The sequence below is a fragment of the Nicotiana sylvestris genome, chromosome 5, assembly GCF_000393655.2.
Source record: "Nicotiana sylvestris chromosome 5, ASM39365v2, whole genome shotgun sequence".
Classification (NCBI taxonomy): domain Eukaryota; kingdom Viridiplantae; phylum Streptophyta; class Magnoliopsida; order Solanales; family Solanaceae; genus Nicotiana; species Nicotiana sylvestris.
The window spans coordinates 113116900-113144071 of record NC_091061.1 but is presented as its reverse complement, the minus strand read 5'-3'; the positions used below and the strand labels follow the sequence as shown (position 1 = coordinate 113144071).

At 42.1% G+C, this 27172-nt stretch overlaps 1 protein-coding gene across 1 annotated transcript; it reads left to right on the top strand.

Annotated features, from left to right (window-relative positions):
* The first annotated feature begins 125 nt into the window (after positions 1-125).
* Positions 126-26666, top strand: LOC138869170 (uncharacterized). The gene is made up of 3 exons (XM_070146767.1): positions 126-966; positions 1087-1673; positions 26592-26666. Exons 1-3 carry the CDS (start codon positions 126-128, stop codon positions 26664-26666), a joined length of 1503 nt encoding a protein of 500 aa, XP_070002868.1.
* Positions 26667-27172: the final 506 nt, after the last annotated feature.

Sequence of the window (27172 nt, the reverse complement as noted above, 5' to 3'; positions counted from 1 at the left end):
AGAATATACCAGACCCTCCTCCACCCCCACCAAGAGTGGCACCAAGAGTTCTACCCAATCAAGGGTACGCAAGTGCAATAGTTCCTCCCCGAATTCGGGCGGGGAACTTCCAGATTACAAATGTGATGCTCACCTTTCTCGAACAACGAGGTTATTTCACGGGGGCCGCTGATCAGAATGCTTATAAACAATTGAAGGGCTTCGTGGATACTTGTTGGGGTAGCAAGCAGACAAATGTTTTGGAGGATGCATTGAGACTTCGACTTTTCCCGTTCTCACTTCGGGGGAAGGCGTTAGATTGGTTGGAGAGGCTCCTCAATCATTCCATCACTACATGGGATGAGTTGGCGGACAAGTTCATCGCTAAGTTTTTCTCTCCAAGTCACATGGCGGCTCTACGGGACAAGATTCTAGCCTTCAAGCAAGAGCCGACTGAACCGTTACACGAGATATGGGAGAGGTTTAGAACAATGGTGAAAGAATGCCCTAACAATGATATGAATGATGTGATGATCCAAAAAACATTCTATAGGGGCATCAACACAACCAACCAATGTATTGTGAACCAACTGGCGGGAGGAAATTTTATGAAGCTTCCTTACAATGAAGCTTGTGATGTGTTAGATGAGATGGCCGACACATCGTCGGCATGGCAAAGTCGGGCTAATGTGCCTCAAGGTGATCCTAACGTCATACATTTGCATAAGGAGTTACATGATCATGGCCAAGCCATTGCCGAACTTACAACAACAATGAATCAGTTGGCTAAAGCGCAGTTACAACAAGTTCAAAACCCGCGCCAAGTCAACGCCATGGAAGGAGTGAATATGATGAAAATGAGGCAAAGAGGGCAACAACCTCAAGGAAATTTTGATAACTATGATAATGGTGGTGGCTATTCGAATGAATGCTATGATGATAAAAGTGAGGAAGTCCAATACGTCAACCACTACCAAGGGAATAGAGGTAATCAAGGGAACCAACAATGGAGACCCCAAGGCAATTGGGGCAATCAACAAGGTGGTAATTGGAACAATAACAACAACCAAGGAGGAAATTGGGGGAACAACAATTCGGGTAATCAAGGGAATTGGAGCGGAAACAACAACAACAATTGGAACAACAACAATGGGCAAGGTGGGTGGAATAACAATGGTGGTCAAGGAAATCGGGGGCAAGGCTTTCAAAGGCCTCCGATGTTTCAACAACCGAACAACCCGCCGCCGTTTCAATCTCAAGGGTCTAGTTCTTCGGGAAATGAATTTGGTAGAATTGAAGTTATGTTTGAGCAAATGATGAAGAAGAACCAAGACTCCGAAGCTCAATTGGCCTCCCACAACACTTCTATTCGTAACTTGGAAGTACAACTTGGCCAAATTTCTCAGTCTTTAAATACTCGCCCAAAGGGTGCTCTACCAAGTGATACGGTAGTAAACCCCAAGGGTGAGCACAATAATCATGTGATGAAGGTGACAATGCAAAGTGGAAGAGGTGGTGATGTGCATGCCTCAAGAGGAAACCAAGTTATGGTGGATGAAGATGAGTTACGAGATAATGAAATGCCTTTGGTGGTTGAAGATGTAGTTGAACCAAGTGTGAGAGATGATGTGCGGATTGATATTCATGAGGTTGAAGAGGAGACACAAGAGGCCGTGAACCCGTCTAGGGAACACGTGATTGATATGCCCGAGCCGGTGGTGCCCAAAGCCAACGCACCCTTACCCCAGTCTCCTCCGCCCTATCCTCAACGGTTGGCCAAGAAAAAAGGTGACAACCAATTTAAGAAATTCACAGATGATGAAGAGTTTGACTATCAATGTGCCTTTGGTGGAGGCACTCGAGCAAATGCCGGGGTACGCAAAATGAAAGATTTGGTTACAAAAAAGAGATCAATCGAGTGTGAGACAATCAAGATGACCCATCAAGTGAGCGCAATTGTGCATTCTATGGCTCTGAAACTTGAGGACCCCGGTGAATTCACTATCCAATGTACCATTGGAAGTGCCGACTTTGCAAAAGCCCTTTGTGACTTGGGGGCAAGTATCAATTTAATGCCATATTCGGTCTTCAAGACCTTGTGAATCGGACAACCTCGTCCAACTTCTATGAGGCTTCAAATGGCGGACCTGTCAATGAAGCGGCCTTTGGGGATTATTGATGATGTCCTTGTTCATGTTGATAAGTTCATATTGCCGGCCTATTTCGTTATCTTGGATTGTGAGGTGCCAATTATCCTTGGAAGACCTTTCCTAGCTGCTGGAAAGGCTTTGGTAGATGTCAAAGCGGGAGAGTTGACCTTTCGTGTTGGTGATGAAAAGGTGGTGTTCCATGTGTGCAAATCTATGAGGCAACCGAATAGCACCGAGGTGTGCTCATTTGTTGACATTGTCACGGAGGTGATAGTGGATGACACAAGTGCAATGGTGAATGTTGAGGACCCACTTGAGGCCGTGCTCTTGAACATGGATGTTGATGATGATGCCGGGAGAGTTGACTGTGTAAACGCTTTGCATGGTATGGGCTCGTATTCTTATGAGCCTAGGAAGTTATCCTTGGATCTTGAGAATCGCAAAACTCCCCCAACCAAGCTGTGAGCACGTGATTTTTGTTTACACGACAATTACTCCAAAAGAAATCAAAAAATAGAACAAATGGTCTTGTTGTACAATTTTTGGAATTTACGTGGCATTTTTGGTAGTTATTTGTAGTTTTGTCTGTGATTATTTAGTTTTATCAAACAAAAATACAAAAAATATATGTCGTGTGTAAGTTTAGGATATCGTTCTACTATTAGGAATTAATCAAATCGTATTTGGTTTTGAATGAATAAAAATCACATAAAATATTATCTTTGTTAATTTTTGTCATTTTTTGTCGTTAAAGGTTGACTTTTGTTTAATTAATATATGATATTGTGTGTTAATTATTACTAAAAAGGGGAAGAAGAATCAATTAATGTCTTGTGATATAATTTTAATTTTAGGATTTTTGTAAATTCAGATTTCAATTAAAAAAGAGAAAAAGAAAAGAAATAAGTTTAAAATAGGAATAAAACAGATTTGGGCCATTCAAATTGGACCCAAACCAGGCCCAAATCTCACCCCCACCTGGTCCAGTCTAGCCGGCCTCAAAGGCATGCGAAACGACGTAGTATAATATTGAAACTGCGTCGTTTCGCCATCAAAGATCACAACCACTCGATCTGGATCAATCCAACGGCTCTCGTCTCACAATCCTAACCCGACCTGCTTACCCGGGTCGACCCAGCCCCTCATTAAAACCAAACGACCCCATTTCTACACCAAACGACTCCGTCCTGTCCCTCACCAATCAATCCAAGCCTTTGATATCATTGGATCTAACGGCTCAAGTTAATTGACACGTTCCATATACCCAAAACCCCCAAACCCCTCTTACCCGTTCATTTCCAAACACACCCCCCTCCCCATCATCGTCCCCTTCCCAGACACCCCCTTAGAACCCTAGCGCCGCCTCCCTTTCCCCTCACCGTAAACTCGGCAGAAACAACGCCGGTGACCCCCAGACTAACACCCCTAGTACATCTCGACCCCCTGAACACAGATCTACTAACCGTAGGTCTCGAATCTTCCCCCACAGTCTCGAATCTTTATTTGAAGATTCGAGCCGGACCCCAACCCATGCCAAACCCCCCCAAATCCATACCAGATGCCCCCCTGACCTCCCTCGTGACCAAACCAAGTTTGGTTTGGTCCGAATCTAACCAGAAAACCCCGAGTCCCAAATCCGTCCTAAGAACCCTAGAAATCCAAAAAAAACTGAGTTGTTGTCCAATTAAACAAAATGTTTGGGATCTAATAGACCTTAATCGAAGTGTTCTCAGTTGAGAACACTTCGATTAAAGTCCGTTCAACCCCTAAAAGAGGTTCGATTCAAAATCCGAGACAGGGAAGCCTGAGTTTTAACCCTTTAAGGTATTTCTTCTTCTTTTCTTTGTTAATTCCCTGTTGTTTGTTTTGTTATTATTTGTTCGTATGTTTGAATGTAAGTTTGATATGTTTCCAATTGTGTCAACTATTCTGTCCATCTCACCCAGATCTTTATTTGATCGAATTTGTTTCTGTATGTTTATTACGTATAATTACAGTTTGTGTAATCGAGTCGAATAAGTTCTGTCAATCAGTTAAGTTTTCCACAAATCCCTGTGCCTATCAACATGAAATCATAACCTGTGCTTGTTCAAGTTTGGTTATCTGCTATTGATTTGTGCGTGTTGTAATTCACACAGTCGATTCGATACATGTCGTCAATTAGTTTCAGTTTGGAATGGTATTAATCTTACTCATGCGGTTGATTTGTTTACTGAGGCTTTTGAGAATTGATTGCACTGTGTTTAGCCTGTTTAGTTGAATCAAAATCACTTAAGGATTGGTTATAGCTGTTAGTTTTGATATAGATTTTAGAGTTCAATTCGAATTGATATAGGATTATTGTCCCTGTTTGTCTACTTTTGTGGACAGCATGTGCATTGGAGCCTTTAATGGATTAAAATTAACTTGACAGCATGTGCTGTCAGGGCATATTCATGCTACCTATACTTTGTTTGGTTTAATTAAAGGTAAACCACTTTTAATATTAAAGATGAGGGCTGTCAGGAGAATCTGATGGGAGGGTTACCTTTCTATAGTTTGTGAGTGGAAAAACAGAAAAGAGAACATGAGGGGAGTTCAGTTTTAAATGAGAGACGAACAGGCTGGAAAGAGGGGAATTCCTTTCTATAAAACCAGGAAAGTCTCCATTGGTTGGGGGCAGACATTAGGAGTTCGAAAAAAGAAAGGAAAAGAGTTGAAAGAGAGGCAGAACAATCAGAAAAAGAGAGGGGTTTAGACAGTTTTCAGCCATCAAAAACCTCTCTCAAAAATCTATCTCCCTTTAAGTTTTCAGCAGATAAAGAATCAGAAATAGAGGGGATTTGTGGTCAGACCAAGAGTTTAGAACCAGAAATTGGGCAAAGACCTAAGATTTTAAAACCAGAAAAAGGATATAGAGAGAGTTGTTTCTGTATAAAGAGAGAGTTGTTTCAAGTTCAGTTGAGTCTTTTTTGGTGTTGATTTTTGCTGTTGGGTTTACAAATCATTCCGGGCTTTATTGGAGTGTTGTTTTCTATTTTGGAATTGGTTGCTGTTGGTTTGAATCTGCTACTGCTGCTGTGACTTAGTGCTGTTGCTGCTGCCATTTCTTTGCTGCTGTTGATTTTTTCTACTCTCCCCTTCTTCTTGTTGTTTCAACATCCAGGTACACGGCTTAAGCTCACCCTGATGTAACTTTGAACTTGAATGAAATGAAGCCACATTCCTGATCTGAGCATGTTCTACACGCTTGTAGTTATGAGCATTCAACTGATTTGTAGTTGTTCAATATTTAGTTTGTTAGGAAGTGGTTTGCTGTGAACTTTTGTTATCAGTAACCTACTATGGATTGAAAACTGATTTTTAGTTAAATTCATGCTAGATGTTGTAGTTAAACTTAGAATAGGAAACCAATATTCATCCACTTGTCTCCACATTTATAGCTCCTGTACATTTAGCTGTTGAACATCAAAAGGTAACTAAAACAGGCAAATGATTTTGGAATCTGTAATTCCCACGTGTAACGACGTCTTAGTAATGAATGGAAGTTGATACATTAGCTTTGTTTTGTTAAAATCTCAATGCCAACTTCAATATGATCTCCTAGTCATTTTCTTACTCTCAATAACATTACGAAACCCATAAGTAGATAATTAGGAAGGAAGTTTTTTTGTACGTACAACTAGAAATAAACAATCGGTATTTGTTAATTTGAATAGGCACGCACTACCCTTTCTGGATGATTACTAAATGCATGACATAACTACTTAACATATCTTCATTTCCTGTAAATTAGAATTCCATTTGGGCTGGGTTTAAAGGTTTGTGACTGACTATCTTTCGTACATATTTGAGCGCAAATTTCACGTTTACGTTCGTATGGATCTAATGACTAAGAAGTTGCACCCTTTTCAAACTTGCAATTAAGTAGGATCTTCCCTTATCTAGAGACAAACATAATAGAAAATGTAGTCACTATAGGTTTTATCCTTTCAAAAAATGAGACGAGCCTCGCCAAGTACAGATGCAAATTGCGGGGCCCTCAATAATTGGTTGTAATAAATATTTAGATTTCTCGGGATGGGATGTTTAGTAAACTTCACCGCTTTCCCTAAAGATAATAACTCGTTTGAATCTTTAGGCGCGATTTAATTAAATTACATTCTTAAATTCGGGTGCGCATTTATGCGACCCAAATCCAAATCTCGACGGAGTCGGAATGTATTAACAACCACGGGCGCATTGATTGTGACGTGGTTCGAAATGCATTTTCACGACGTTGCAATTCCATAATAAATAATAATAATAATAAAAGCGGTTTAAACTTAATAAAAGCACATAAGTCATAACATGTATTTAAATCAGATATTTAGCCATTATAACAATTTAAGCGACCGTGCTAGAACCACGGGATTCGGGGGTGCCTAACACCTTCCCTCGGGTCAACAGAATTCCTTACTTAGAATTTCTGGTTCGCAGACTTCATTTGGAAAGTCGAATATTTTCCTCGATTTGGGATTCAAGATAAACCGGTGACTTGGGACACCAAAAGCCAAACCTTTCCCAAGTGGCGACTCTGAATTAAATAAATAATCTCATTTCGAATATTGTCACTTAAATTGGAAAAACTCCCTCGCGCATTTATCCTTCGGGGTAGGCGCTCAAAAAGGAGGTGTGACAGCTCTGGCGACTCTGCTGGGGAATAAAGAACCCAGAACGTTTGTTCAGGGTTTAGAATTCGAGCTTAGAATAATTGTTATATTTGGCTTTATTATCTGATCTTTATTACATGTTTGGGCATAACGTGCTAAATGTTGCCTTTTACCGCTTTGATATTATCTGAACTGTATATAAACTGTTCCGAAACCCTTCTCTTCTTACCTCCGGGGAGGAGCTTGCTGGTCAAGACTCCCTATTCTGTTAGTGTCATACCCTGAAATAAGAAAGAGGCCGGACAAGTTACAAAGCCGGATGATCTCGCGGGTCCCCAGTACGTAGCCCCCTCCTCGACTCGAGTTGTCCGATCGGGTACACAGTCTAGAACATATACCCAGGATGAACCCAGTATAACAAAACCTCATGTCGGATCCCTAGTAGGAACACTTATTTGCATCATGTTGCATTTGACATAGGGGACTCAACATAGGGGTTGGGTCCGTCTAGGACAGGCAACCTGGAATGAAAAGATCATCCTGCTGCATCCCGCCTGTTTTGCGCATTTATTTGCTTCAGTTCTGCATGCTGACCGGTTTCTAAAAAAAACGTTTAACAAAAAAAAAGAAGAAAATAGAAACGTAGGGAGATAATTACTTATTTTTTTAAAAAATAAAACCAATGTCCAAGTAGTGTCAAAACCTCGCCAGAATTTTCTAAAAAAAAAAGAAAAAAAAAATGAAAACAAAATTTGTCTTTTTGTTTGATTTATAAAAAAGAAAACATATATAAAAAAAATTCCTTTTAATCACTTTCAAAATCCAAAAAAGGGTATTTATTTAAAAGTAAAAAAAAAAGGAGAAAATTCAAAATTCAAAAAAAAATATTGTTTCATTTGTAGTATCTCTTTAAAAGATTTTCGAAATTTCAAAAAAAGGGTGAAAAGAAGTTTAAAATTCAAAATATTTCCTTAAGTCTTCGTCTCTTTTCAAAATTTATATATATATATATATATATATATATATATATATATATATATATATATATATATATATATATATATATATATATATATAAACCCAGAAAATAGTTTTCCTCCTTTTCTTTAAAAGATTTTATTAAAAAAAAAAGGGATTTAGTTTGTTTCCCCTATTTCTGATCAGCCCGAACTACGCCGGTTTGATTCTCACAGGGTGCGAGATACGTAGGCAACCCTCATCGGGTCTAACCTCCCCTTTTCAAAATAGCCAAAATGTTAGAATTTTAATTTCGTCATGAATGAGTCGGGTAATGCTGTTTTGTAAAGGATAACCGAATGTTCCCGAAAGGGACGTCGGAAGGCTGACTTTGCACAAACGGCCATTATTGGTCATTTTTATTTTTTCTGACCAAATTGCCCAACGGCCTTAGGATCCCCGTCCCCGAGGCTCTGTGAGGCCGTGTTCCCCATGTTGGTTCATTACTAAAAAAGAGTCATAAATAAATCAAGTGATTGTTTTTGTCAAAAATAGCCAAATGTTCCCGAAAGGGATGGCGGAAGGCTGATTTTGCATAAACGGACACTTTCGGTCATCTTTTAGAGTTTTTGATCAGTTGACCCTCATAGCTTTAAAATCTTCATCCCCGAAGTGCTGAAAGGCCGTGTTCGAAAATCAGATCTTCTTTTTAAAAATATAGTCAAAATATTTTTTGAGTCAAATCATTTTTGCTTAAAGTCACCTTAATAAATGTGCAGGATGAGCACAATGCAAAATGAACACTTTTCGATAATGACTAAAATCCCTGTCAAGTTACGGCTATGGTGGAATGATCTAGGTGCTGAAGGGCAAGATGAGGTCAAGAAATATCTGAAAGGTCTCACGGGTTTATTGGAAATCCAGCCTCGGGGATTTTCACTTCTCCGATTTTGAACTCACCCCGACTCTGGAGGAAATGGCTGGGTACATCGGAAATGCTGAACTTCCATTAAGGCAAAAATACCTGGTTGCCCCAAGAGCTGTCACGGTGCATCGATTTCTAGACTCACTAAAAATACCCAGAACGGTCCATAACCCAGATTTGGCCGACAGTTTTTGTAATCTATGCTTCATATACGACAGGTATGGTCATGTAGGAGGATTCAATAATCCGATTAACAAGCTATGCAGCAAAGGTAGTCGTCAGAAGTGGGATGAGCACAGACGGGTGGCTTTCATAATAACATTTTTGGGCCTTCTGGTATTTCCAAGGAAGGACGGAAATATTGATCTGAAAATATCCGGGGTCGTCAGTACTTTGCTCACTCAGAATGATAGTACTCTCGCGCCTATGGTGGTATCTGATATCTTTCGAGCTCTCACAGCCTGCAAAGCCGTGGGGAATTTCTTCGAAGGTTGTAACTTGCTGCTACAAATATGGATGACTGAACATCTCTACCATCGTTTCGAGCTTTGAGCCATGGTTCCTCGAAGAAAACTTGCATAGAAGAGTTTTACACGAGAACCAAAAAGATCAGTCTGCCCAAAGGAGTTATGGCATGGACTTCATTCTTTCAGACTCTCACTGCCAGCCAAATACAATGGACACTGGGATGGTTGCCTGTTGATGAGGTCATGTATAAGCCAGCAGCTAGAACTCACTTTCTACTGATGGGACTTAAGAGCATTCAACCTTACGCGCCCTATCGAGTCTTGAGACAACTCGGGAGATGCCAGACAGTGCCACACGAGGAAGATCTTAGTGCTCAAACAATTGAGATTAGCCCTGGCAGACAATTTCCTGAAGCAAAAATCTGCCAGATCTGGAATGAATGTCAATATTTGAAAGCGGATACTTGTGTGCAGGATCGGGCCAAAAGTGAAATGGCGCTAGGTTACCTTGCGTGGTACAGAAGAGAACTTGAACACGAAAGGCCGGCTAAAAGACCCCACATCCTGAATTTCGCCGAGTCGTCTCAAAAGCAGTGGGATTGATTAGCAAAAGAAAGAGGCTATCGTGCCGAAATCAGCAAATTGAAGCAACAAGTTGAAGGTCTGAAATATGAGCACAACGTGCAAGTTGCTACTGATCTGGGAGAAAAGAACAGGTTGACTCAGGAAAACGAGATGCTTAGGGCCCAAATCAAACAGATGAGGATAGACGCTGATAACCAGCAAAGGAGCCGGTCGGATGAACGATTGATAAAACGTTTAAGGATGGAAATTGGGGAGTGCTGGAGTGAGTCAGAAAATCTTGAAAATACTATAGCAGGACTCGAAGCACACTGGGCAAGAAGGACAGAAAAGCGTAACCGGTACCTGCAGCAGTTGAAAAGGGATCACGAGCAAACCATTTCCAATCTGAAAGGAAAGGTGGACACAGCGTTTGAGCAAACCCGAACCCTTGGAGCTGAAAATAGACATTGCCACAAACTCTTAGCCCAAATGGAAGTAGAAATTCAGCAGTGGCAAAATTAATGCCTCCAGGATTCTCGGATTATGACAGCCCGCAATGATCAAATAGGGCACCTGCTCAAAGAAAAGAGGCAAACCAGGGATAAGATTAAGACCATTGCCCATGCCATCATCAGAAGGTGTCTACGATGTGAAAACATGACCAACATTACCGTTCTCTCGGCAGTGATGATTTATGTCAAACAAACCATGCATGAGCTGGAACAACTTGAAAGGGACCTCACACCTAAGACCGCGGCGAGGCCAAACGATGCCCCGCGGGCACCAATTCTCGAAACCTTAATGATTTCATAGGTCGAGCCTGTATTTTCCATCTTAGCATCTTCTGTCCGTCTTTTCGCATCAGGGTGTATTAGTTTGTTGAGTCTGTACTTATTTCAAGGCTTGTTATTTTCAAAAAATATTAGTTTGTAATAGATTGTTTCAGTAATAAAATGTGTGCTTCTTTTACACTCGTCTGTTTTGAACTACGTAATGATCTGATTCATGCGGCATCGTGATACGTAGGCAATCCTCATCGGATCCGGTCATATTGTTAACTGCAAATAATGAAAATAATAATAATAGGAAATAATAATAAAAAAATAATAAAAGAAAATATACATGATAAATAAAGGGAAGCCTAAAGAGAAGCCGGAATGACGCATGTCTTCGTTGCAAACATGTAGAAATTCACTTAACTGTATAGGTGCATCACACCCCAACGTGAGATTACCTATCTGTTATTTGTTTCAAACTAATCGTTTGCTTGCTTCTAAGTTCCAGGTTTTTAGAAAAGGTGGTTTGGTTTGGTGGAGGTCTGGCCTCACATTCATACTTCACGAGGTCGAAAGGAAGTGTTTAGTTGCCCGTCGTTAAGTCGAGAGGGAGTATCCACACTTACTTCACAAGATCAAAGGGAAGTATAGAGATGACTTCAGAAATTCCTTTGCCGACAATTCCTGTCTCCGAGGAGAGTTCAATCTCGGCCGTCCCGACTCCCGAGTCAGCAATTGCGGAGGAAAACAGAATCCTGAGGCTCCGCATGTTGGAAATGTTGGATGATTGAAATAACGGAAAAGAGCCACTGAGTGTAATCCCTGGGTTCCCTGAGTTGTTCTCCAGGACAAGTGGGAATTCCAACGTCCCCATAAGCTATCCAACCACCCCATTCGGGTACCTGGCCATTTCAGCCCACTCTGCTGGATCACCCTATGATTCTTATCCCCGGATGTCAACAACAGATGTAGCTACGAACATATTCACTGCACCGCCCTGTCCAATCGTGGCACAACCCGCTACACACAGGCCGAATTTTGACTCGTCCTCATTCACATTTCAAGCACCATCCTTCTCACTGGAACCAACTCGGTTCACCACCAGCACTCATCCTCAACAACCTCAATACGAGTTTGCACCTGGACAAGATCAAAACCCCAAAGCTTCTGAACAAGATGAGATGGCAAAAAGAATGAGGAGCCTCGAGCAGAGTTTGAAAAACATGCAAGGTTTAAGCGGGCAAAAGAGTGTTTCCTATACCGATCTATGCATGTTCCCTCATGTGCACCTACCCTTGGGTTTCAAAACACTAAAGTTTGAAAAGTATGACGGGCACGACGACCCCATTGCTCATCTCAAGAAGTATTGCAACCAATTGCGGGGAGCCGGCGGCAAAGAAGAATTGTTGATGGCATACTTCGGGGAAAGTCGGGTAGGAATAGCCTCAGAGTGGTATATGGACCAAGACATATCTCGATGGCATATATGGGATGATCTCGCCAGAGATTTTGTGAGACAATTTCAGTATAATATTGACATCGCACCAGACAGAAATTCTCTGTCAAACTTGAAGAAGAAACCCTCGGAAAGTTTCAGAGAATATGCTATTAAATGGCGCGAGCAAGCATCAAGGGTAAAACCCCCCATGGATGAGATATAAATGGTCACTACTTTCCTCCAGGCTCAAGAATCAGACTACTTCCAGAACATGAAGTCAGCCATGGGAAAGCCTTTCGCGGAAGCAATCAAGATCGGGGAGATGGTAGAGAATGGTTTGAAAACGGGTAGAATATTAAGTCAGGCAGCCATAAGGGCAACCTCCCAAGCCGTCCAAAGCGGGTCCGGAGGAATGGCAAGAGGAAAGAAAAAGGAAGAAACGTCCATGGCAGCATCAGAAGCGAGGGAATATCGTAATCCTAGGCCCCGTTTTCCAGAAAGAACCCCACAGCATTACTACCCCCACCAAAATGTGACCTATGCTCCTCAACCCTACATGGTCATGAATACACAGCCTTATGTCCATCCACCACAGCAAGCCAATCGAGGCCAAGCTCCACCTCCTAGAAATCAGCCTCCTTACCGGAACCACTATAATCCACAGCCACCTCAAAATAACTTCCGCCCTCAAGAACTACCCAGAAGACGGACTTTCACACCCATTGGTGAACCGTATTCTACCTTGTTCCCAAAGCTAGTCCAGATGGGTTTCCTGCAGCCAGTCACTCAGACAAGGCACAATCCGGCATCACCTGCTTACAAAGCCGGTGTTAGGTATGCTTATCATTCGGGAGCAGAAGGGCACGATACAAATGATTGTTGGACTTTGAGAAGGGTGGTTGAGAACTTAATAGAGCAGGGGAAGATAGTACTGAGGGACGAGGAGGTCCCAAATGTGACTAACAATCCGTTGCCCGCTCATAATAACGGGTCGTTGATTGGAATGATTTGTGAGGACAAAGAGTTTGATCCTGCCTTAAAAGCTATAATCGCCATCGTCGATGCAGGGAAAAAGCCTAAAACCGCCCCGAAGCTAGAGAAAGGGGAAAAGAAGACTAGTACTGTCAAGGTTGAGCTCGAAGAGAAGGTCAAGACAAAGACAGTAACGATGGTGCCTGCGAGGAATGAAGTTCTTTACGTTCCACGAGGTCGAGCAGAGAAGCCGCAGAGATTCGAAGTCAAAAGGGCAAAACCAATGTACATACCGAAAGGGGCCTATGTGGTCCGGGGGACGATTCAACCACCTCGGCTGAATGAGCCAGTGGTTATCGGACGCGTACCACATGAGCCAATGACAGACCCGTCCGCAGTACCGTGGAACTATCAAAGAACATTGGTTACGTACAAAGGCAGAGAAGTCACGGGGGAACTTCCGGAGAATACTTTCATTGGAAGATATTCAAACACTCAAGAGTTAAACAACGCCACACGGAAACGCTTCCCACCCAAGAAGCCTGTAAGTGTTGAAGAAGCGGAAGTTTTCTTCCAAAAGATGAAAATACCCGACTACGATGCGGTGGATCAGTTATACAAGTGCCCCGAGCAAGTGTCTATGCTATCTCTGCTGATGAGGTCGGACGAACACCAGAAGATCTTGCTCAAAACCCTGAACGAAGCATACATACCGGCTAAAACTTCAGTTGAACAACTGGAACGAATGACGGAAAGGTTCTTTGCAGTTAATCAGGTTTCTTTCAGCAAGAACGACTTACCTCCAGAGGGAGCAGCTCACAACAAAGATTTACATCTGACAGTTAAGTGCGAAGACTACTACGTCAAGCGGGTAATGTTGGATGGAGGTTCAGGTGTTGACATTTGTCCTCTCTCCACGCTGCAAAGAATGGAAATTGGGACTGGAAGAATTCGCCCCAATAATGTCTGCGTAAGAGCTTTTGATGGCGTCAAGAGGGACACCCTCGGGGAAATAGACTTGGTGTTGACTATAGGACCGGTGGAGTTCAAATAACTTTCCAGGTGCTTGATATGGATATGTCTTACAATTTTCTCCTCGACAGACCGTGGATTCATGCGGCAGGGGCTGTACCTTCCACTCTTCACCAAATGGTGAAGTTTGAATACGAAGATCGGGAAATTGTGGTCCACGGAGAAGACGAACAGTCTATTTATCGGGACCCATACATCCCATATCTTGAAGCAAGGGAAGGGAGCGAGAACACGGTTTATCAGGCTTTCGAAGTTGTGCTAGCGGAGCAGTATGAAGAAGGAAGACCTTGCCCCCAACCTTTCCTGCCCAACGCCTCAATCATGGTGGCTAAAGAAATGATCCGACATGGATTCAGGCCAGGGAAAGGGCTTGGACGAACGCTGCAAGGAATAACGGAACCCATCACCTTGCCTTCCACCAAGAAACTTTTTGGGATAGGTTTTCAACCCACTCCAAAAGATGAAGAGTGGGCAAGGAAGAGGAAAAATGAGGGTCGGAAGCTGCCTCGACCATTGCCAAATTTATACGAGACTTTCGTCGGACCGAAATACATCGAAGAAGAAGACGACGAGGTTTTCACGGCCGAAGAGATCGAGGAAATATGTGGGCCAATGAGAGGAATGCTCTACGAAGCTCACATGGTTCAACCGGGAGAAGGCACAAGCACCGCTGAGATGCTATATGTGGGGCCAAATGCCAAGCTTCGAAATTGGGAGGCCACGCCGCTCCCAACTAGGCAGGAGTCCGGGTAGACTTGTCCTGCCACCTTTCCTGCATCACGAGTTATCCCCAGGATGTAACTCGGATGTTTTTCTTTAGTTTCTTGTTTTGAGTTCTTGAATTATAAACCTTGTTATCTTCCAAATTCCAAGGAATAAAAATCAGTATTTCCTCATTTTTTCCTTTATTCTGATTCTTGCTATTTTTCCTTTATCTTTTCCTTTCAGTTATAATAATGCGGCTTTAAATAATATGACATGCTTGCGGACTTCACGCCCAGATCACAACGAGCTGTTTAATTGTGAAATAATGAACCAAGAACCGGAATATGACGAAGAAGAGGCTTTTAGGGAAATAAATCGAGAATTGGAACACTTTGAGAATAAACCTAAACCGAATCTGAATGACACTGAACCGGTTAATTTGGGAACTCCTGAAGAAATCTAAGAGACCAAAATAAGTATTCACACGGACGAGAAAACGCGAGACGAGATAATTCAACTCCTTTTTGAATTTAAAGATGTGTTTGCTTGGTCATACGATGACATGCCAGGATTAGGTGTTGATCCAGTGGTGCATAAATTGCCAATTCACCCTGATTGTCCTCCAGTTCAACAAAGGCAGAGAAAGTTCAAAACTGATGTCAGTGATAAGATTAAAGAAGAAATCACCAAGCAGTTGAAAACAGGAGTAATTCAGGTAGTCCAGTACACCACGTGGTTGGCGAATGTAGTTCCAGTGCCGAAAAAAGATGGGAAGACTCGGGTATGTGTGGATTATCGAGATCTGAACAGGGCGAGTCCCAAAGACAATTTCCCATTGCCCAACATCCACATCCTTGTTGATAATTGCGCCAAACATGAGATACAGTCTTTCGTAGATTGTTACGCTAGATATCATCAGGTGTTAATGGATGAAGAAGACGCCGAGAAAAATGCCTTCACTACACCTTGGGGTACTTACTGTTACCGGGTTATGCCATTCGGTCTGAAGAATGCTGGGGCAACTTACATGAGAGCCATGACTGCCGTTTTTCATGACATGATGCATCAAGAGATAGAGGTGTATGTGGACGACGTGATAGTCAAGTCCAGGACTCAGGACGATCATATCCAAGACTTGAGGAAATTCTTCGAGAGACTGAGAAAGTATGACTTGAAGGTGAACCCGGCTAAATGTGCCTTCGGAGTCCCATCAGGCAAGCTTTTGGGTTTCATAGTAAGCAGAAGAGGTATCGAGTTAGATCCAACAAAGATAAAATCTATCCGAGATCTACCTCCTCCAAGAACGAAGAAAGACGTGATGAGTCTATTGGGCAGGTTAAACTATATCAGTCGATTCATTGCCCAGCTGACTAGCACATGTGAGCCCATATTCAAGCTATTGAGGAAGGATGCAGCGATCAAATGGACGGCTGAGTGTCAAGAAGCTTTTGACAAGATCAAAGAATATCTTTCAAATCCCCCAGTTTTGGTCCGGCCAGAGCCAGAGAGACCCCTGTTCTTGTATCTGACAGTCTTGGAAAATTCTTTCGATTGCATCCTCAGGCAACATGACATAACCGAAAAGAAAAAGCAGGCGATCTATTACTTGAGCAAGAAATTCACCAGCTACGAGGCCAAGTACACTTTGCTGGAAAGAACGTGTTGTGCTTTGACGTGGGTCACTCAAAAATTGAGACATTATCTCCAAGCTCACACTACTTACCTCATAAGCAGGTTGGATCCTTTGAAGTACATATTTCAGAAACCAATGCCTACTGGAAGACTGGACAAGTGGCAAATCTTGCTTACTGAATTTGACATAGTCTATGTCACCCGCACGGCAATGAAAGCCCAGGCGTTAGCGGATCATTTGGCCGAAAACCCGGTTGATGAGGAATACCAACCATTGAGTACTTATTTTCCAGATGAAGAAATAAACACCATAGAAGTAGTCTCGGAAAATGCTCATGTTTGGAAGATGTTCTTTGATGGGGCCGTAAACGCCAAAGGTGTAGGAATTGGGGCATTCTTGATCTCACCCTCTGGTCAGCACTATCCTGCTACAGCTAGGCTGCGCTTCTTTTGCACGAACAATACATCTGAATATGAAGCCTGCATTATGGGCATGCATATGGCGAACGATCAGGATGTTGAAGATTTATTGATTATGGGGGACTCTGACCTGATTATCCGGCAAACCCAAGGTGAATGGGAAACTCGGGATGTCAAACTTATCCCTTACCGACAACACGTGGAGGATCTAAGCAAGCGATTCAAATCGATAGAGTTCAGGTATATCCCGCATTGTCACAACGAACTAGCGGATACACTTGCCACCTTAGCTTCAATGTTACCCTACCCAGGCAACGCCCACGTCGATCCCTTGGAAATCCAAATTAGGGAAAGACACGGTTACTGTAATGTAGTCGGGGCAGGATCAAGTACCCAGCCATGGTACCATGATATCAAGAGGTTCCTGAAGACACAAGAATACCTTGAACATGCTACTGGAGATCAAAAGAGAACTATTAGGCGGCATGCAGGTGGTTTCTTTTTGAGCGGCGAGGTATTGTATAAAAGGACCCCGGACCTCAATTTGTTGAGATGTGTTGACGCCGAGGAGGCAGGAAGAATCATGCATGAAGTACACGCAGGAGTATGCGGGCCCCACATGAATGGGTATGTTTTGGCAAAGAAAATCCTTCGAGCGGGTTATTACTAGATGACCATGGAAAAGGACTGTTTTAGTTTCGTTCGAAAGTGTCATCAGTGCCAGGTGCACGGCGATCTAATTCATGCGCCTCCCACAGAACTTCATCCCATGTCCGCACCTTGGCCATTTGTTGCTTGGGGCATGGACGTCATTGGCCTGATTGAGCCAAAGGCCTCAAATGGGCACAAGTTCATATTGGTCGCTATCGACTACTTTACAAAATGGGTAGAAGCTGTCACTCTTAAATCAGTCACTAAGAAGGCTGTGGTGGATTTTGTACATTCAAATCTTATCTGTCGTTTCGGTATTCCTGCAACTATCATCACAGATAACGCGGCAAACCTGAATAGTCACTTGATGGGGGATGTATGCGAACAGTTCAAAATAACTCATAGGAACTCCACTCCTTATCGGCCCAAGGCCAATGGCGCTGTTGAAGCAGCAAACAAGAACATCAAGAAGATTTTGAGGAAGACGATCCATAGTTCCCGACAATGGCATGAACAATTACCCTTTGTATTGCTGGGATATCGCACTACAGTGCGCACGTCAGTAGGGGCAACCCCTTACTTGTTGGTTTATGGGACCGAGGCTGTGATACCGGCAAAGGTAGAAATTCCTTCACTCCGAACCATTGTCGAAGCAGAAATTGAAGATAGCGAGTGGGTTAAGACTCGATTGGAGCAGTTGACTTTGATTGACGAGAAACAAATGGCTGCGGTTTGTCACGGGCAGTTGTACCAACAAAGGATGGCCCGTGCTTACAACAAGAAAGTACGACCCAGGAATTTTGAAGTGGGTCAACTGGTATTAAGGCGCATTCTTCCACATCACCAGGAAGCGAAAGGAAAATTTGCTCCTAATTGGAAAGGCCCGTACATCATCAGGAAGATACTGCCAAGAGGAGCGTTGTATCTAGGTGATATTGAAGGAAATGATCCTGAAACAGCAGTTAATGCGGATGCAGTCAAAAGGTACTATGTTTGAGTTTACTTCAGTGGTCTTGGCACGTTTGAGATGATGAAGGTTTTATTCCCACTACCCAAACACTATCAACTCTTGAGATGGCACAGTTACATTTCTTTGGCTACCTTGTAAAAAAAACATTGATTGAGCGTGAACTACGTTTGACTTGATTCCGAAAGGATACGTAGGCAGCCTCTCTCTGTGGTTCAGTCACACCAAAATAAAATCCAATTTACCCTGATGTTGAAATTGGGGCACACCAAATGGTTCAGAAGTTGTAATTTCATCCACAATTCTTTTACCAAGTACAAGTCCTTCGGATCAATTGCCAAAGGCAGAGGAAACCAAGAGATGTCATGGTTAGAAGCAGATACATTCTAAAATTGAGAGAAATAAACTGAGAGAGTCTTGTCGGTGAAAACCTTCGGGCACCATGAGGCGACGGGAGAAGAGAAATCGAAAATGAGAGAGCTTGTTTAGTAAAAACTCGCAAAGAGTGCTATCAAGCGACAGCAAGAAGAGAAATGAGAGAGGTCGACTGGCGAAAACCCGCAAAGGGCGCTGTCGGCCGAAAAGATGATTCCACCTCAGAAAGTTTTGGCAAGGTTCCACTGGTTTGGAAACATAGATCCGTTTTGGTTCATGAGGAAATGCAAGTTCGTGAAGGTCAGGCATCCAGTCCAAAAAGCATGTCATGTCAATTTAAAGTCAACATGTTTCCTCAGATAAGTCTTTCTTGTCCCGAAAGGGACACTTCTCTTTTTAAATTCGTTTTCTCCGCTCTTTGTTTTACCTTTCTTTGAATCCCTTTCATTTTAACCCCAAATTCCAAATATACTGGAAAGAATAGGTGGCAGGACCGGTTTCACGGAAATCCGCTTAGTAAGAAGTAAATACCCCGCTTCAGTGGTACGTCTGTCCAGTCCCGATTGATCATGATGTTGGTTGCTTTCGAAGTAAAGCCACACACACCCACACAAAAAAAAGGGCAGATCCCCACAGGGTCTCCCTTTGTACAAATCCCCACAGAGTCTGCCTTGCAAAAAAACAAAAAAACAAAGGGAGAAGCGAGTTTAGTTTTGTACAAATCCCCAACAAGTCTGCCCCAATAAAATCCCTACTGAGTCCAGATGGAATGGAATAACCAAAGCCTTACACGGGCAAATCATCACAAAATCTGGAAATGCGAGTCTGAGCAGTTTAAAAGGGTTTTGCCTGTGAATCCAATCAATGGCGGAGTTTCTCAACAGGAATAAGGACGGGACAAAGCAATTGGAACAATCAAGGCCACCGAACCAACCACCATTTTCAAACTGACAATTGTTCTTTATTTGGAAAATTGAAATAGGTGTGATCCAAAGCAACCACGCAAGAAGCAGGTGCCGCCCAAAAAGAAAAGAAATACGTGAATTTAAGAAACAGTTTTGCAATAAGGAATCGACCCAAAAGGGAAGTTTCCCCAAAATTCTCTCCTGCATTTTACTAAACAAAAAATAAAAAAATAAAAAAAACGAAAAAAGAAGTAAGAAGAAAACTCAAAAAGAGGGTTAGTTAGAGTCCCCAACATTTTCCTTTAGCCAACATTAGGGCTCCAATCCCTGAGTTGAGCGATTTTCCTTTAGCCGACATTAGGGCTCCAATCCCTGAGTTGAGCGATTTTCTTTTAGCCAGCATTAGGGCTCCAATCCCTGAGTTGAGCAACTTTTCTTTAGCCGACATTAGGGCTCCAATCCTTGAGTTGAGCGATTTTCTTTTAGCCAGCATTAGGGCTCCAATCTCTGAGTTGAGCGTTTTTCCTGTTAAGCCAGCATTAGGGCTCCAATCCCTAAGTTGAACGTTTTTCTTGTAGCCAACATTAGGGCTCCAATCCCTTAGTTGAGCATCTTCCTTTTAGCCAACATTAGGGCTCCAATCCCTGAGTTGAGCGATTTTCTTTAGCCGACATTAGGGCTCCAATCCCTGAGTTAAGCATTTTTTTTAGCCAACATTAGGGCTCCAATCCCTGAGTTGAGCATTTTTCCTGTTAGCCAACATTAGGGCTCCAATCCCTGAGTTGAGCGATTTTCCTTTAAGCCAGCATAAGGGCTCCAACCCCTGAGTTGAGCAGTTTTCCATTTAGCCGACATTAGGGCTCCAATCCCTGAGTTGAGCGTTTTTGCTTTTAGCCGACAATAGGGCTCCAATCCCTGAGTTAAGCGTTTTTCCTTTAGCCAGCATTAGGGCTCCAATCCCTGAGTTGAGAAATTTGCTTTTAGCCGACATTAGGGATCCAATCCCTGAGTTGAGCGTTTTTCTTTAGCCAGCATTAGGGCTCCAATCCCTAAGTTGAGCGTTTTTCCTGTTAGCCGACATTAGGGCTCCAATCCCTGAGTTGAGCGTTTTTTCCATTTAGCCGACATTAGGGCTCCAATCCCTGAGTTGAGCGTTTTTCCATTTAGCCAGCATTAGGGCTCCAATCCCTGAGTTGAGCAGTTTTCCATTTAGCCGACATTAGGGCTCCAATCCCTGAGTTGAGGATTTTTCTTTTAGCCGACATTAGGGCTCCAATCCCTGAGTTGAGCAGTTTTTCCATCTAGCCAGCATTAGGGCTCCAATCCCTGAGTTGAGCAATTTTTCGTAAGCCAGCATTAGGGCTCCAACCCCTGAGTTGAGCAGTTTTTTTTAGCCAGCATTAGGGCTCCAATCCCTGAGTTGAGCGTTTTTCATGTTAGCCAGCATTAAGGCTCCAATCCCTGAGTTGAGCATTTTTCTTTTAGCCAATATTAGGGCTCCAATCCCTGAGTTGAGCATTTTTCCTTTAGCCAGCATTAGGGCTCCAATCCCTGAGTTGAGCAATTTGCTTTTAGCCGACATTAGGGCTCCAATACCTGAGTTGAGCGTTTTTCTTTAGCCAGCATTAGGGCTCCAATCCCTGAGTTGAGCGTTTTTTTCTTTAGCCAGCATTAGGGCTCCAATCCCTGAGTTGCGCATTTTTTCTTAAGCCGGCATTAGGGCTCCAATCCCTGAGTTGAGCGTTTTTCCTTTAGCCAGCATTAGGGCTCCAACCCCTGAGTTGAGCGACTTTCTTTTAGCCAACATCAGGGCTCCAATCCCTGAGTTGAGCGATTTTCCTTTAGCCAGCATTAGGGCTCCAATCCCTGAGTTGAGCAACCTTCCTTTAGCCGACATTAGGGCTCCAATCCCTGAGTTGTGCATTTTTACCTTTTGCGACATTAGGTCTCCAATCCCTGAGTTGCGCTTTGTAGACTAGAGGTTTTCCAATCCCCTCATCAGTGCTGTAAATTTTCATGACAATTAACTCACGAAATTTGCCTAGTGAAACAGGGGCAAAAAATTTCGTTCGTTTGTTTTGTTGTCTCAGCAGGTCTGACCTCGAGGTGCATGGATCGAGATGACCTACGGGATGAGTCTCAATCCAGAATAAAGAAAAGAAGAAAAGAACAAAAAAGGGAGATGTTCCCACATATTGGAACAAACAAAGGGCAAGTCGCTCAAAAAAAATTGGATCAAATTCCCGAGCTCCGCCAATCCCGTTTCACTCAATACTGCAGAAATAAACAAGCACCTACAACTTGCGAGCAACAAGATTCAGATCGAAGTCTACAAGTAGAATCAGCTAAGACCCAAGATCAAGTTGCAAAAGAGTTATAGATAGGAATCTTGTAACTAGCGGTTGATAGGCATAAGTAGTTATTTCAGTTTTCAATTTCCTTTGGTTGTAATAAGGAGGTCAGTAAAGTAGTAGTGGCAATAGCGACAACAGTAACAGTAAGCGTTGCAATCCCATGGTAGTCCCAGCTACCAAAGTTTCCCAAACTACATTGACCTGATTCCTGTTTAGCCCAGGATATGTAGGAAATCTTTGAAGCAAAGATTCGGTCAAATCTTTCAAAAATGTGCTTCCCACGGAGTAGTCCAATGGGCAAAAATTGTTCATATCCACTCACTTTATCTTTGCACGAAAACCTCGCATGTTTTTGAACAAAGAGGGGCAGCTGTGAGCATGTGATTTTTGTTTACACGACAATTACTCCAAAAGAAATCGAAAAATAGAACAAATGGTCTTGTTGTACAATTTTTGGAATTTACGTGGCATTTTTGGTAGTTATTTGTAGTTTTGTCTGTGATTATTTAGTTTTATCAAACAAAAATACAAAAAATATATGTCGTGTGTAAGTTTAGGATATCGTTCTACTATTAGGAATTAATCAAATCGTATTTGGTTTTGAATGAATAAAAATCACAAAACATATTATCTTTGTTAATTTTTGTCATTTTTTGTCGTTAAAGGTTGACTTTTGTTTAATTAATATATGATATTGTGTGTTAATTATTACTAAAAAGGGGAAGAAGAATCAATTAATGTCTTGTGATATAATTTTAATTTTAGGATTTTTGTAAATTCAGATTTCAATTAAAAAAGAGAAAAAGAAAAGAAATGAGTTTAAAATAGGAATAAAACAGATTTTGGTCATTCAAATTGGACCCAAACCAGGCCCAAATCTTACCCCCACCCGGTCCAGTGTAGCCGGCCTCAAAGGCATGCGAAACGACGTAGTATAATATTGAAACTGCGTCGTTTCGCCATCAAAGATCACAGCCACTCGATCTGGATCAATCCAACAGCTCTCGTCTCACAATCCTAACCCGACCTGCTTACCCGGGTTGACCCAGCCCCTCATTAAAACCAAACAACCCTGTTTCTACACCAAACGACTCTGTCCTGTCCCTCACCAATCAATCCAAGCCGTTGAGATCATTGGATCTAACGGCTCAAGTTAATTGCCACGTTCCATATACCCAAAACCCCCAAACCCCTCTTACCCGTTCATTTCCAAACACACCCCCCTCCCCATCATCGTCCCCTTCCCAGACACCCCCTTAGAACCCTAGCGCCGCCCCCTTTCCCCTCACCGTAAACCCAGAGGCAACAACGCCGGTGACCCCTAGACTAACACCCCTAGTACACCTCGACCCCCTGAACACAGATCTACTAACCGTAGGCCTCGAATCGTCCCCCACCGTCTCAAATCTTTATTTGAAGATTCGAGCCGGACCCTAACCCAAGCCAAACCCCCCCAAATCCATACCAGATGCCCCCCTGACCTCCCTCGTGACCAAACCAAGTTTGGTTTGGTCCGAATCTAAACAGAAAACCCGAGTCCCAAATCCGTCCTAAGAACCCTAGAAATCCAAAACAAACTGAGTTGTTGTCCAATTAAACAAGATGTTTGGGGTCTAATAGACCTTAATCGAAGTGTTCTCAGTTGAGAACACTACGATTAAAGTCCGTTCAACCCCTAAAAGAGGTTCGATTCAAAATCCGAGACAGGGCAGCTTGATTTTTAACCCTTTAAGGTATTTCTTCTTCTTTTCTTTGTTAATTCCCTGTTGTTTGTTTTGTTATTGTTTGTTCGTATGTTTGAATGTAAGTTTGATCTTTTTCCAATTGTGTCAACTATTTTGTCCATCTCACCCAGATCTTTATTTGATCGAATTTGTTTCTGTGTGTTTATTACGTATAATTACAGTTTGTGTAATCGAGTCGAATAAGTTCCGTCAATCAGTTAAGTTTTCCACAAATCCACGTGCCTATCAACATGAAATCATAATATGTGCTTGTTCAAGTTTGGTTATCTGCTATTGATTTGTGCGCGTTGTAATTCACACAGTAGATTCGATACATGTCATCAATTAGTTTCAGTTTGGAATGGTATTAATCTGACTCATACGGTTGATTTGTTTACTGAGGCTTTTGAGAATTGATTGCACTGTGTTTAGCCTATTTAGTTGAATCAAAATCACTTAAGGATTGGTTATAGCTGTTAGTTTTGATATAGATTTCAGAGTTCAATTCGAATTGATATAGGATTGTTGTCCCTGTTTGTCTACTTTTGTGGACAACATGTGCATTGGAGCCTTTAATAGATTAAAATTAACTTGACAGCATGTCTGTCAGGGCATATTCATGCGGCCCATACTTTGTTTGGTTTAATAAAAGGTAAACCACTTTTAATATTAAAGATGAGGGCTGTCAGGGGAATCTGATGGGAGGGTTACCTTTCTTTAGTTTGTGAGTGAAAAAACAGAAAAGAGAACATGGGGGGAGTTCAGTTTTAAATGAGAGACGAACAGGCTGGAAAGAGGGGAATTCCTTTCTATAAAAACAGGAAAGTCTCCATTGGTTGGGGGCAGACATTAGGAGTTCGAAAAAAGAAAGGAAAAGAGTTGAAAGAGAGGTAGAACAATCAGAAAAAGAGAGGGGTTTAGACAGTTTTCATCCATCAAAAACCTCTCTAAAAACTCTATCTCCCTTTAAGTTTTCAGCAGATAAAGAATCAGAAATAGAGGGGATTTGTGGTCGGACCAAGAGTTTAGAACCAGAAACTGGGCAAAGACCTAAGATTTTAAAACCAGAAAAAAGATATAGAGAGAGTTGTTTCTGTATAAAGATAGAGTTGTTTCAAGTTCAGTTGAGTCTTTTTTGGTGTTGATATTTTCTGTTGGGTTTACAAATCATTCCGGGCTTTGTTGGAGTGTTGTTTTTTGTTTTGGAATTGGTTGTTGTTGGTTTGAATCTGCTACTGCTGCTGTGACTTAGTGTTGTTGCTGCTGCCATTTCTTTGCTGCTGTTGATATTTTCTACTCTCCCCTTCTTTATGTTGTTTCAACATCCAGGTACACGGCTTAAGCTCACCCTGATGTAACTTTGAACTTGAATGAAATGAAGCCACATTCCTGATCTGAGCATGTTCTACACACTTGTAGTTATGAGCATTCAACTGATTTGTAGTTGTTCAATATTTAGTTTTTTAGGAAGTGGTTTGCTGTGAACTTTTGTTATCAGTAACCTACTATGGATTGAAAACTGATTTTTAGTTAAATTCATGCTAGATGTTGTAGTTAAACTTAGAATAGGAAACCAATATTCATCCACTTGTCTCCACATTTATAGCTCCTGTACATTTAGCTGTTGAACATCAAAAGGTAACTAAAACAGGCAAATGATTTTGGAATCTGTAATTCCCACGTGTAACGACGTCTTAGTAATGAATGGAAGTTGATACATTAGCTTTGTTTTGTTAAAATCTCAATGCCAACTTCAATATGATCTCCTAGTCATTTTCTTACTCTCAATAACATTACGAAACCCATAAGTAGATAATTAGGAAGGAAGTTTTTTTGTACGTACAACTAGAAATAAACAATCGGTATTTGTTAATTTGAATAGGCACGCACTACCCTTTCTGGATGATTACTAAATGCATGACATAACTACTTAACATATCTTCATTTCCTGTAAATTAGAATTCCATTTGGGCTGGGTTTAAAGGTTTGTGACTGACTATCTTTCGTACATATTTGAGCGCAAATTTCACGTTTACGTTCGTATGGATCTAATGACTAAGAAGTTGCACCCTTTTCAAACTTGCAATTAAGTAGGATCTTCCCTTATCTAGAGACAAACATAATAGAAAATGTAGTCACTATAGGTTTTATCCTTTCAAAAAATGAGACGAGCCTCGCCAAGTACAGATGCAAATTGCGGGGCCCTCAATAAATGGTTGTAATAAATATTTAGATTTCTCGGGATGGGCTGTTTAGTAAATTTCACCGCTTTCCCTAAAGATAATAACTCATTTGACTCTTTAGGCGCGATTTAATTAAATTACATTCTTAAATTCGGGTGCGCATTTATGAGACCCAAATCCAAATCTCGACTGAGTTGGGATGTATTAACAACCACGGGCGCATTGATTGTGACGTGGTTCGAAATGCATTTTCACGACGTTGCAATTCCATAATAAATAATAATAATAAAAGCGGTTTAAACTTAATAAAAACACATAAGTCATAACATGTATTTAAATCAGATATTTAGCCATTATAACAATTTAAGCGACCGTGCTAGAACCACGGGATTCGGGAGTGCCTAACACCTTCCCTCGGGTCAACAAAATTCCTTACTTAGAATTTCTGGTTCGCAGACTTCATTTGGAAAGTCGAATATTTTCCTCGATTTGGGATTCAAGATAAACCGGTGACTTGGGACACCAAAAACCAAACCTTTCCCAAGTTGCGACTCTGAATTAAATAAATAATCCCATTTCGAATATTGTCACTTAAATTGGAAAAACTCCCTCGCGCATTTATCCTTCGGGGTAGGCGCGCAAAAAGGAGGTGTGACACAAGCCATCTATTGAGGAGCCACCGGTGTTGGAGTTGAAACCACTTCCTCCTCACCTCATGTATGAATACTTGGGCCCTAATTTCACTTTGCCTGTTATTCTTTCGTCTTGCTTGACTAACGTGCAGGTTGACGCCACTTTGGCGGTTCTACAAAAGCGCAAGAGGGCGATCGGATGGACATTGGCGGATATTGGGGTATAAGCCCCGCCTTTTGCATGCATAAGATCATATTGGAGGAGGATGCAAGGCCCTCACTTGATCACCAAAGGAGACTCAACGAAGCTATGCAAGAAGTGGTCAAGAAGGAAGTTATCAAGTGGCTTGACGCCGGTGTGGTGTATCCTATTTTTGACAGCTCATGGACTTCTCCGGTGAAATGCGTACCAAAGAAGGGCGGGATGACTGTGGTAACCAATGCTAATAATGAGTTGATTCCTACTCGGACGGTGACGGTATGGAGAGTTTGTATGGACTATAGAAAGCTTAACAAGGTGACTCGAAAGGATCATTTCCCGTTGTCGTTCCTCGACCAAATGCTTGATCGTCCTGTGGGTCGGTCGTTCTATTTCTTTTTAGATGGGTATTCGGGGTACAATCAGATTCTCATCGCCCCGGAAGATCAAGAAAAGACGACCTTTACTTGTCCCTACGGCACATCGCATTTTCGAGGATGCCGTTTGGATTGTGTAATGCCCCAGCGACCTTTC